We start from the raw sequence: 12,847 nt of genomic DNA, 5'->3' as shown, positions 1-12,847 counted from the left end.
TCTGGAAAAATATACACAAATCATAAACTAGGTCCATCTGGAAAGTGGAGAACGAAGTGGGAACCTGAAGTTTCACTTATACATGGCAACACTGATTTTTTTCCAAACAACAAATACACATTAATTTTGCTTTAGATTACTATTCTTCTTTCCATAAAAACTAGCTGTTATTGATTAATTTACATATATTCCTTCTAAAGAATGAGATTAGCAAAGACAAAAATAAAAATCATCCAGAAGTCCCCCAACACAAGATATGCATGGATAACATGACAAGAGATCACTCCTACCTTTGTAAGGTGTCCCTACAGTTGTTGCATATACATTCTTCTCATATTTCTTCAAACGATCTTCTAAATTGTGAATCTAAAAATAACAAATATTTCACTCACAAGATTCATATGGAAATAATGTTTAAAAAAAGGCTGCTATAGCCACTAGATTTTTTTAATGTGAAATACAGAATACAGACAAAAAGAAATTAATACATATGGTTTCTTAGATATGACACCAAAGGCAGAGACAACAAAAGGAAAAACATCAAATTTCTGTGCCTCAAAGTACATTATCAAGAAATGGAAGACAACCCACAGAATGGGAGAAAATATTTGCAAATCATATATCTATTAAGATACTCATATCTAGAATATATAAAGAATATTTACAAATTCAGCAACAACAAAAAACAATAACCCAGTTAAAAATGAACAAAAGACATTGCCCTAAAGAAGATACACAAATGATAAGATGCTTAACATCATCAGTCATTAGGGAAGTACAAATTATAACCATAATGAGATAGCACTTCATACCACCTAGGATAGCTATAATCAAAACACCTGCTGGGGAGGATGTGAAGAAATTGAAATTCTTTTACTTTACTGATCAGAATGTAAAATAGTATCCACAATGTAAAACCATTTGAAGGCTCTTAAAGAGCTAAACAAGTAATTTCCATATGATCTAGCAATCCCACTATTGAGTACATAACTCAAAAGAAGGAAAGAGGTGTTCAAACTAAAACTTGTAAGCAGTGTTCCTAGCAGCACTATGCACAATCGGCAAAAGGGAGAACAATCCAGCGTATTAAGAAACAGAGGTGTCACTTTGCCAACAAAAGTCCATATAGTCAAACCTATGGTTTTTCCAGTTGTCATGCACGGGTGTGAGAGCTGACCATAAAGAAGGCTGAGTACCGAAGAACTGATGTTTTTGAATTGTGGTACTGGAAAAGACTCCCGAGAGTCCCTTGGACTGCAAGGAGATAAAACCAGTCAATCCTAAAGGAAATCAACCCTGACTATTCACTGGAAGGACTGATGCTGAAGCTTCAATACTTTGGCCACCTGATGTGAAGAGCCAGCTCACTGGAAAAGACCCTGATGCTAGGAAAGACTGAAGGCAAAAGGAGAAGGTGGTGGCAGAGGATGAGCTGGTTAGATAGCATCACTGACTTAATGGACATGAATTTGAGCAAAGTCCAGGAGATAGAGAGGACAGGGAAGCCGGGCATGCTGCAGTCCATGGAGTAAGAGAGTCAGACACAACTTAGTGACTGAATAGCAACAAGAAACAATCCAAACATACATCAACTGATGAACACACTGTAGTATCATCCATACAATGAAATATTATTACTCATCAGAAAAAGGAGTGAAGTACTAACGAATATTACAACATAGATGAACCCTAAAAACACTATGCTAAGTAAAAGAGGATAGGTTAGAAAGGTCATGTATTATATGATTCTATTTATATAAAATACTCAAAATAGGTATTTTGATTAGTTGAGCATGCCCTGGAGGAGGGCATGGCAACCCACTCTAGTATTCTTGCTTGGGGAATCCCCACAGACAGAGGCATCTGATGGGCTATAGTTCATGAGCTCGGAAAAGAGTCAGACACAACTGAACGAGTAAGCACATTTATATAAAATACTCAGAATAGGTAAATCCACAAGACATAAAAAGCAGATTAGTGGTTGTGAGATACTGGGGAGAAGGTAATGGGGAATGAATGCTTAATGGGTACAGGGTTTTTTCTTTTGAGGGTCATGAAATGCTCTGGAACTCGATAATCACGATGGTTTCAGAACACTGTGAACGAACTAAATGTCAATTAACTGTGTACTTGAAAATGATTAAAATGGTCAATTTTATGTGGTTTCTACTACAAAAATAATCAGTACAAAAACTGTTATGCTAGGACAGTTTGAAGACTTGCGTGTGCTAAGAGAAGAGAATTTGAAAGCAGTAAACAAGATAGATGAGAAAAGCAAAAACACTAAGAAAAAAAAATAAGGCAACACTGGGACTTAGTAGCTATCTTAGGGAATTTTTAAAAAATATTATGAAAAGTTTCAAACATACTCAAATACAGAAAGTATACTACAGTTAATGCCCATCACCTAGTTTCAGCAATTATCAACATTTATATGTACATATGAATTGTCAAAAACTGGAAAACTCCTAAAGACTTAGTCTTCAAACTCAGCCAGTTGACTTAGGTCACTCTTCCTCCAGAGTTTGGAAAAAGACTAAGTATCATGCACCATAGGTATACGTATACTGGTGTCTGCATGCCTGCGCATCCTTCTAGGTGTACACACACGATCCTACTTAATCACTAGATAAGTTACGGACAAATAATATTAAACCAAAACATTATAACCACCAGGAAAAAGCAGTAAAGACTGATGCTAATGTATTTTCCCTCTGATAAAAGCTTATATTATAGAACTTAAGTCATTACAAATATAAATTGTTATCCAAAATGTTAAGCACTAGAATAACAGGATGCAAATGTTCTTGTTTAAATATACGTGATCACAAATTTATAAAGATATCCTCCAGTGCTTTCAGATTTAGAAATAAAATTTCCTATGTGAGACAAGATTGGAAAACCAACTATTAAATGAGTATTAAATCAGTTCTTTTTAAAAAATTAGCTAAATGAGTTCCAAGAACATACTTATATAAATCAAGGAAGTCATTTCAAAATAAAAAGCACCAATTAGACCTGTACCTGTTCTCTGAACTCCTGCTCTTTCAACTTTGAGTCACTGATTAGAGTAGTCTTCTGTGCTAGTTGTGTCTGAAAGAACAAAAGGTCAGATCTGAGACTGTGGGTTTCATCATCGCTTGGACACATTTCTATACTGCCTGGTAAGTTTTTCCTTGTTAAAACAAGTCTCTTCATATTTTAACTTAAAATACAGAATGCTCCTGAAAATGGATTACCTTCACTCAAATTCAATGAAAAACTAGTCTTACCTGTAACTCCATAATTGTTACCTAAAAATGGAAAAGAAAAAAAAAAAAGAAATAAGTCCATGCACTAAAATCTACAAGAAACAACAAAATGGAACAATATGAAATTACAAGGAAACAAAAATTCAGTGTTACAGTCTTAAGAGAGTGGTCAGATTTGAGATGAAACAACTTTAACTACTTGCTTTTAAACCTGGTCTCTTTTGCTACATAAACTATTACAAGGTAAATATACATGTGTGCGCTCAGTTGCTCAGCTGTATCCCACTCTCGTGACCCCATGGACTAGCCTGACAGACTCCTGTCCACCGAATTTTCCAGGCAAGAATACTGACAAGTGTTTCCATTTCCTCCTCCAGAGGTAAATATACATAAACACAGGTAAACACCAAGAAAAATGACTAGAAGGTCACTTGTGAAACTCCTAAGAATGATGACCACTTGGGAAAAGAAGGCACCCACCAGGAACGGTTTATCTATATACATCTCTATTATCTGACTTTTTTTTTTTTTAACAAGAATATATTTATCTATTATTTGTACAATTTTAAAAACTAAACACATTGACATCTATTTATAACAGATGGGCTCTTTAGGGAAAATTCTAAAGGACCATTTCTGGGAATCCACTGTATGCAATAATCACAAATTATTTCTCACCCAACTCAACACTGATATATAGCTCAAGACCTCTCAGAAGCACCAAAGATGCTTAAGAAGGAAAAGAGTAAAAATTCAAAAAGAATAAAATAGAAAAACATTTTTTAGAGCAGGAATAAAAATTAAGGATATTCTCTCCTTTCTTATGCTAAAAGTTAAAGGACTCAAAAGACCTCCTGAATATTAATTTCACAACGTTTCAATACTCTGGCATCTTGACACAGGTCTCAAGGCCACTTTATACAACATCAGTACTTAATTTGATACTAAGGAGAAGAACACCTTAGAGAGTACAATACATGTATGCATCTCATAGGAAGCAACATTTCACAGTACCAAGTATATTCAAATAGTGACCAAGTGGCAAAAAATTTTAAAAATTAAAAAAAGTAAATATTAAATGTAACTAGTAGCTATTGAAGAAAGAAAGGAAACTGGCTCATTGCTAAAACCCAGAATCTGTGCACCAAGTGGCCCAGTGGTCTTGCTGTTGTTATTTAGTCACTCAGTCGCATCCAGCTCTTTTTTGACCCCATGGACTATAGCCCATCAGGCTCCTCTGTCCATGGGATTTCCCAGGCAAGAATACTGCAGTGGTTTGCCAGTTCCTTCTCCAGAGCCGTTTATAAAGTCCTTTTCTCTCCATTTTGGAAAACTGATCCATGCAACTGGTTATCTAGAAAATTACTATCTGGTCGCTGACTTCTGTGATGAATCCTCTATAACTCTGGAGGATGAAGCCATGAACAGTGTCCACCTCTCCCATGGCCCTCTTGACAGTGCTATGAAGACCACACTAGATGAGTTAGAACGTATCAGAAGCAGGACGGCACACTGCCCTGGCCTCTCAAATAAGGGCTCACAAGCCCTGAGGATGTGCATTTGTTGGGGTGCACAGCAGGTCAAGAAGCCACAGGGTAAACATGGTCCATCTTTCATAGCATCATTTTTACTTAAAGACTGGGATTATAAAAAAGCCTAGATATGCAGTGCCAGATCTCTTTGAATTGAGCCCAATTTTCCAAAATAATCCCCTTGCATCTACAACCGAGGAGAAAACACTGTTTTTCTCAAAGGTATATAACGAAAACCATTTTTACGTGACTACAAATAAGGATACACTATAGAGTAGAATATAAAATGTGTATGAATTTTTAGCACAAACTATAAAAATCTAAAACTGAGATACGTTCTATGGACCGTTTTTGGCTCTGCCCCAGGGCTACGAGGTTAACTGTCCTCTGCTGTCCTTTCCACAGGGAAGCCTGAGAAGCTTTGGTATCACAGGAACACCTAGGTTTTGAAGTCTGGCAGAGTGGGTTTATATTCCCAATATAACATTTACTGTCTGAGCTCCAACATTTTATTTAATCTCTTTGAAATTTAGTTTCATATTCTATAAAGAGAGGCTACAACTTCTCTATTCAAAGATTTTTGTTAGGGTTAGATGAGGTAGGTGTGCATAGTAGGAGGCGAGTCAACAAAAACGACAATGTTTTCAAGGACTGAGTAAAGCCCAGTCCAGGTCCCCTCACTTTATCGCTGCCGGGAGTCTCCTCCTGCTCTAGCCTTTGCTGGTATTTCTTCTGCAGGTCCTCAAATTGAGTCTGCAAGTCCATTACTTTTGCAGTCATTTCTTCTTCACGAGCCTTTGGAATAAAAAAAGATACATATGTTAACAAACATCTCAAAAAGAATGCAGTAAAGAAGCAACATGATATTGCAAACTACCTCTGGGGGAGAAGCAAACACCTACATATTTTCTGAAACATAAACCACTATTTTATTGTCATTCATTTCTGTGCTCTGAAAACTTCCGTTCATGCCTCACTTTTAACTCCAAGCCCTTTTTAAAGCTGCTCATTATTCCTGGGATCACTTTTCCCACCTTTAGTCCTCTTATCCCTACCCCATAAAGCTCGTCAAGCTGACCCTTAAACTAGGGTTCCCAGGTTTAAGCAACATTGAGGTGTGTGACAGTGTTGTGACTGAACTATAATACACAATCTATGTTTTAAGACTTCCGTACTAGGATTTAATTTCCAGAAAATATCCAATATAAACTAGCTTTATGCACAGCACAACTCAACTAGCTAGACACTTACTAATCCAAAGAAGTATGGGTTTTTCCCTCCCCCAGCTCCTTGGGATGGGCTGCTCAAGTCAAGATGGTTCTCTGTCCTAGTTAGCAAACCTGCACGTCTCCTACATATCAGACTGAAAACCACACCAGTTCTTCTTTGGAGTAATGTGTTCAACTATAATCCATTTCTGAAGGGGAAAAAAAACTGTCCAATATATCAGTAACTAACTAATGTAAGGTATCCATTTGCCTTGACCTTGGCAGAACACAGACAAGGCTGCAAAAGTATTAATACGTCACTTATTGGTTGAAAACTCTTCTTACAAAATTTGGCAGACAAATCATTCTCTCTTCTGTTCTGACTGCCCTGCTAAAAGGCCTGCCCATCTTAACATTTTTTCATTTGTCTTGATAATTGCCATCATTTGTTGTACAAAGCAGTCTGGACCACTCCTTGCTCTTATAAATCTTGCAATAACCTTTGTGCTAAAAGGACATCTGGCGTTGGAATATTGATCAGATTTGAGTAATGAAGACAGGACAAGTGTTTGCTGAGTAAGAGGCTAAACAGGAAAACAGCCACAAGCAGGTATCTTGATTTAACAGAAGCTGACTTGTCAGAACCAAGAAATGTCGTCATTCTCAAGAACAGGTCCAGAGGCACAAAATAAAGAAACAAACCATGAGACACCTCAAAAGTCTAAATAACTTGTCATAACTTATAATTTGTCATGAAAATTCAAACAAATAAAAAAAGAATGAAGCCCTTCTCAAAACATAAGCGAAGCAGAGGTCTCTCGTAACTAGCCTCCGACATCTGCCACGGAGGCACTTGAACGTAGCCTCCACCCCTCACACACTACTGACCAGAAACTATTGTAAATCTATAACTACCTGCAGTTCTGGCTTATTTACCATTTTTATTCCACCATCATATATACTGTGTGGATGTCTTGTTGATGTGGCCCAGCTTTGTCTGAAAGATCACCTCTACAGCTACGAATTTGGTTAGGCTCCGATTCTGATATGACAATTAGCTACATCTGAGATTTCCTTTGACAGCTGGGAGAAACCAATCTGGAGCAAGCCCACTGAGAATTAGAAGAGAATCCTTGATGTGTCATTTCTAATTGAAGAAATAGCTCTGTGGTTTCCTTTGTAAAAGCTTTTTGTCTTCTTCAAGGGAGGAGGGGGAGCAATATTGCTTACTCTTAAGTAAAAACAGTAAGAAAAACTAAACTAAGTATTTTATGCACATACATGGAAATTATGTTTTAAAGACTATTATGCCAAAGCCAAATCACTAAAATGTGCTAAACGTCAAGAAGAAATCAGTCTTGTATCTAACATAGCTGTAGGAGCACCTCCCTCCCAGTGAGGCTGCTCTGAGGTTGAGAAGGCAGTCAGCTCCCTTACTTGTCAGACTCAATTCCTTTCAGATGTCACCACCATCTTTTCCCAAATGAATGCTCCCTTGCCTACCAGGTGTCACTGCCTTCAAATTCACCAAGTGTCTAGTATGTGCCAAGCATCTGGCTAGGTCCTCAAGACTCAACATGGATAGCAAGATATTCCTGGCCACAAGATACTATGAGTCTAGGGGAGAGGACAGATACATTAATACATTCCTACACACATATGTATGTATGATAAAAATGACATGTCGAAAGGAAGTAATAAATATAAATAAATATAGAATACCAAAGGAAGACAGGTGCAATTCATTCTGTTTTAAAGGGTTGCAAAAAACCTAACTGAAAACAATATGTTGCAGAAAAGCACATTCAAAAAGCTAACTTTGGGTAGGACTGGGAAAAAAGAAATAAGAATTTTTTTTCCCAGTCTGCATAAGGAAACACAGGACTATGACATAAGAGGCTAACGGTCACCTGTGGAGGGAGAAAGGGAACAGGTCACAGAATACAGAGAACAGTGTGGGTACAATTTTCATTAGGCACCATCCTCCAAGTACACTTTTTATATTATTTTGATCTTTAAACCATGGAACATATTTGACTCAATTTTTTTTTTTCTAAATACAAGTTGAATTTAAAACTTAAAAAACTGTTCAGAGAGAGATGACAGCCAGCAGTACTAACTCATGAAGTGTGAGAATGAGCTCTTATGGCGCCAGGAAAAGCAGGAGCAGAGGTGAAATACGAGGAGGAAGGAGTTAAAGCTGAGCTTGGCTGGACCACAGACTGACCCAGAAGAGGGGCACCAGGACAGAGGGAAGACACTACACGTGCTCAGGGCAAGGGATACGATCCCACCTTTATTTCCAGATAGAAACTCGTGACAGGAAGAGATGAAAAACCAAGAGCAAAGAGACCAACTGGGAAATTAATACAACAGACCAGACCAGATGCAATACAGCAGCCAGGACCGTGGAAGAAGTGGTGGAATTAAGAGGAGGGGAATGTTCAATGTGATTCAATGAAACACTACAGTTGAAAGTCTATTACATGTTGGAGACCATGCTGGAGGTAACACAGTTAAAGGGAGAAAGCTTCTCTCTCCTTAGGAAGTCAGGGAAAATAAACAGATTTCATGTCCTAAAAGGTGTGTAGATGTGGACGCGGATGTGTTAGGCGCTGAGAAAGACAGGAGGCATGAATCAAGGATGACAAAGTTCTCAGCTTTCTCCAATGGGGAAGCAACTCTAAGAACGTGAGCTAAGACAGTAAAGGCAGGAAAGTGGAACTGTCTCTGTGTTCCACTTTGCTAGTAACAAATCCCACAATAACTTTAATGGATGACAAAAACACACCATTCTACAATGTCATCATTAAGACAAATCATCGATCTGATAATAGCTTTTTTAGAGGGAAAAAACACTACTACATAATACATACAAATCTCATATAAAACTCCAATTCTGGACATTTTTAAGTGGGAGAATGGTTAACAGAATATGTCTCAAAACCAAAGCAATATGGTGTGTGCTCAGTATTGGTAATACTAATACCTTTTAGTTACATTTACTCTTTAAAAAAAAAAAAAAATCTTCAAGACAGAGTATGTATTTGGGTGTTTGGATGGGGAGTGCTGATTTAATTACCAAGTCAGTCCTGGAGCTGGCATTGGACCAGCTCTGAGGCCACACTGTCTAACACAGTAGCTGCTGGCCACCCTGTATAGTAGGTATGAGCACTTGAAATGTGGCTAATCCAAACTGAGACAGGCTATACATGCAAAAATACACTGACTCTCAAAGAATTAATATATATATATATATAATATGTTAAATATAATATATATATCATTTTTATACTGACTATATTTTGAAATGACAATGCCTTGGATATAATGGGTCAGTTGCCATATTATTAAAATTAAATTCACCTGATTCTTCTCTTTCTGATGTGGATACCAGAAAATTTGAAATCCCATTTGTGGCTTGCATTGTATTTCTAGTGGACAGTGCTGGTCTAAGGTACAGGAAAGGGTCTGTGGAAAAGTCCACCCAACTCCTCTGGCCCATCCTCTGCTTTCTGTCTCTACTGCTCTACTGCTCCATGCCTGAAGCTAGGGGGACCATTTATCTTCTAGTAAACACCACATCTTCCAGAAGGAACCATACCGAGGTCAACTGTCCCGTCTCCCTGCTCACTGACCTCCCTACCTACAGAGGTGTGCTGTGACCTGCAAAGTCTACCTCGTGCTACTGGTCCCCTGACACACACATTCAGAGACAGAGAGAGAGTTCACAAAAGGGAACAGTACAGCTCTGGCATAGTCTGTCCCCTGCACATGAAGCTCCCTGACTTAACTGCCCATGATACATAACTGTTCCCTTCCCCAAGTTCCTTTCTTAAAGAGAAGCCTTTATAAAATACATGAAACTAACAGTCAGCGCTCTACTGCTCACTTTGTAGTTTTAAGGAAATCATTTAACTATGCTGAACTCATTCTCCTTCTGCAAAAAATTAAATAAACAAACAAACAAAAAAAACAAACAGAAGGTAAACCTAAAACTAGCTTTAACGTATCTTCCAATCCCAACAATCTCTAAGCATTCAAGAAACAATGATATTTTTTAAAGCTTTGCACACATATACTCTAGGGAAGTATAAGAAAATGTGAAATTATTCAAATTTTCTTTTATACTGAAATCTATAGCTCAAAAACTATATTTAAAAAATCGCCAAAGAATTGATTCTTTTGAACTGTGGTGTTGGAGAAGACTCTTGAGAATCCCTTGGACTGCAGGGAGATCCAACAAGTCCAACCTAACAGAAATCAGTCCTGAATATTCATTGGAAGGACTGATGCTGAAGCTGAAGCTCCAATCCTTTGGCCATCCCATGCGAAGAGCTGACACACGGGAAAAGACCCTGATGCTCGGAAAGATTAAAGGCAGGAGGAGAAGGGGACGACAGAGGATGAGATGGTTGGATGGCATCACTGACTCTATGGACATCAGTCTGAGTAAGTTCTGGGAGTTGGTGATGGGACAGGGAAGCCTGGCGTGCTGCATGCAGTCCATGGGGTCGCATGGAGTTAGACACGACTAAGTGACTGAACTGAACATTTATATTCATGTAACATATCCCAGAATTTCAGCTTTTTCAATTATACTTAAAATAATTATTATTAGAATCTGTTCCTGGCTCAGACCTCTACTGCTGCCACAGCCAGACTAAGGCAGGATTCTCTGGTTTACCCATTCCTAATCATCAAAGGGTTCTCAGTACATTGTGAACTAAGGCTTGCAGTAACTAAGAATCTGCACTCCAAGAAAGAATAATTTACATTGTTTTATATTCAAAAATATTCTGGAGTCTGAATACTCACTAGCATTCGTGGCTTATCTTTATACATAAAAATGACAACACTAATCCACCACTAGTAGAATAAATAGTATACTGAATTTATCTTTCAACTGCATGTAAGATTTGGCTGATGTATTCTTTTCTTTCATCTATCTCCTCCCTTGAGATCAACAAAAACTATGCAAATTGGGTAGGGATGAAATAAAGTTAACTAGCCCTCCTAGAAAGATCCCAGTTAAGCTCATACACACACTAACTGTCTTAAACACAAGCTCTCAATTCTTAGTCTGCTGATCTCACAATTTGATCTGAATCTGGGAGACAGAGAAGAAAATCCATTCTTCCCCTTATTAACACGCTGTTGCTTCAAGTATGCCTGGTAAGCAGACATTGATCAGAAAACTACAAACCTAGCAGAAATCAAATAGACTCCTCATAAATCTGCAAACAATGGAAAAATACTAATTTGAATGATATTGAACTCCCCTCCCCCAAAAAACCCCTCTACATTAGAAAAACAGGAAATCTGACAGCCCAGTCCTCTTTAGCACTACCATGAAATCTATTTCACCTAAATTTCAAGAGAGAGAGAGAAAATAAGGTACATCAAGGATTTCTTCATATCTTTTCGCCGTTCTCTTTAGATCATCTTCTTTCTCTGCAATTTTTTTATATAACTGATTTGTCTCTTCTTGATGGCTTTCTAAAAGTTCAGCCTCCACTTCCTGGGCTTTATCTAATCAATAAAAAAATGGACACATACAAGAAAATGTATTAGGTAAGAATTAATATCTATATCCCAGTATCTGTAAGAATCCCTGTTCTAAATTATCAATAAACTTGATTAAAATCAACTGATCAAATTGATCAAATGTATCCTGCTCAGGGAGCAGCAGTGCCTTCATCAGGTAATAATCAGCTAATGCTTTCAGGTTCCTCCACCTGCTCCTTCCCTCTGAAAGGCAAGTCACTTTCAGGCAGCATAGTTTCCATCAGTGAACTTTCTTGGGCAAGAATCATTTTGTTTCTACTGTTTGTAATTACATAAAGGACTTAGCACAGTGTGAAAAGAATAAGCTTAAATTATAAAGAGCCACTGCTGACTGATTCTGATTTGGTTTTTATTGAATTCAAAAGTTTACTTACCGATGGTCTCCTTTATGGTCATTTCCAGTTCCTGTTCCTTTTGTGCCAGCTGTGTATGAAACTCTCTCATCAGCTGTTTTAATGTGGAGTTGTGCTTCAACTCAAGATCTTCCTGCTCCTGTCTGAGTACCCAAATATGAAGAGCTAATTGTTGTCATACAAAAAAAGCAGTGCATATAGTCTGATCTCACTGGTATCAACCATATTTAAGGGTGTGTGTGTGTGAGCACGCATGTGTGTGTCTCCAGGCACAGAAAACTTCTGGAAGGCTAAGTAAACTATGATTAACTCTAGGGTCCTGAGGATTTGAGAATCTTCATTTTCCACTTAAAATTACCATATTCATCATATACCATATATATCATATACATCTATATAACATTAATACTAAAAATAATAAAACAAAAAATAATTACTGGGTTATGTACCTAATAATCATCATCTCATATGCAAGGAAAGGGTTTTTTCCCCTTAAACAGACATGGAAAAACACTGCTTCTTGCATTTAATTGCTTTTATTTCTCTTCAGTATTTAACTTACTATATTTATGCTTGATACTAACAAATTTAGGTTATGAAATTTAACTGTATTAAGACACAAAAAAGATTTCAATAGGGAAGATTACCTTAAAAATAATCATACTGGGGGGAAAAAAAAAAAAAAAACTTACTTGGGGCTTCTCTGGTGGTCCAGTGGTTAAGACCCCCCTGCCAATGCCCGGGACACAGTTTTGAGCCCTGGTCCAGGAAGAACCCACATGCCTCGGAGCAACTTAGCCCATGCACTACTAACCACTGAGCCCACTTGCCCAGATCCCGTGCACCACAACAGGAGAAGCCACCACAGTGAGGAGCGCATGCACCGCAGCGAAGAGTAGCCTCTGCTCACAGCAACTAGAGAAAGCCTGCACACA

At 37.8% G+C, this 12,847-nt stretch overlaps 1 protein-coding gene across 13 annotated transcripts in view; it reads right to left on the bottom strand.

The window, feature by feature from the left end:
• Positions 1–12,847, bottom strand: part of GOLGA4 (golgin A4) — a 122,184-nt gene that overhangs the window by 32,527 nt on the left and 76,810 nt on the right. For all 13 annotated transcript variants that reach the window (XM_044934123.1, XM_044934120.1, XM_044934121.1 and 10 more), the window contains 6 exons: positions 11,934–12,055; positions 11,393–11,523; positions 5,465–5,578; positions 3,273–3,293; positions 3,025–3,093; positions 291–366 (listed from right to left, as the gene is read on the bottom strand). In XM_044934123.1, the coding sequence (XP_044790058.1) occupies positions 291–366; positions 3,025–3,093; positions 3,273–3,293; positions 5,465–5,578; positions 11,393–11,523; positions 11,934–12,055 (533 nt within the window). The remainder of the gene's footprint in view (positions 1–290; positions 367–3,024; positions 3,094–3,272; positions 3,294–5,464; positions 5,579–11,392; positions 11,524–11,933; positions 12,056–12,847) is intronic.

This window comes from Bubalus bubalis, chromosome 21 (genome assembly GCF_019923935.1).
Source record: "Bubalus bubalis isolate 160015118507 breed Murrah chromosome 21, NDDB_SH_1, whole genome shotgun sequence".
NCBI lineage: Eukaryota > Metazoa > Chordata > Mammalia > Artiodactyla > Bovidae > Bubalus > Bubalus bubalis.
This window is presented reverse-complemented; position numbering and strand designations above follow the sequence as displayed.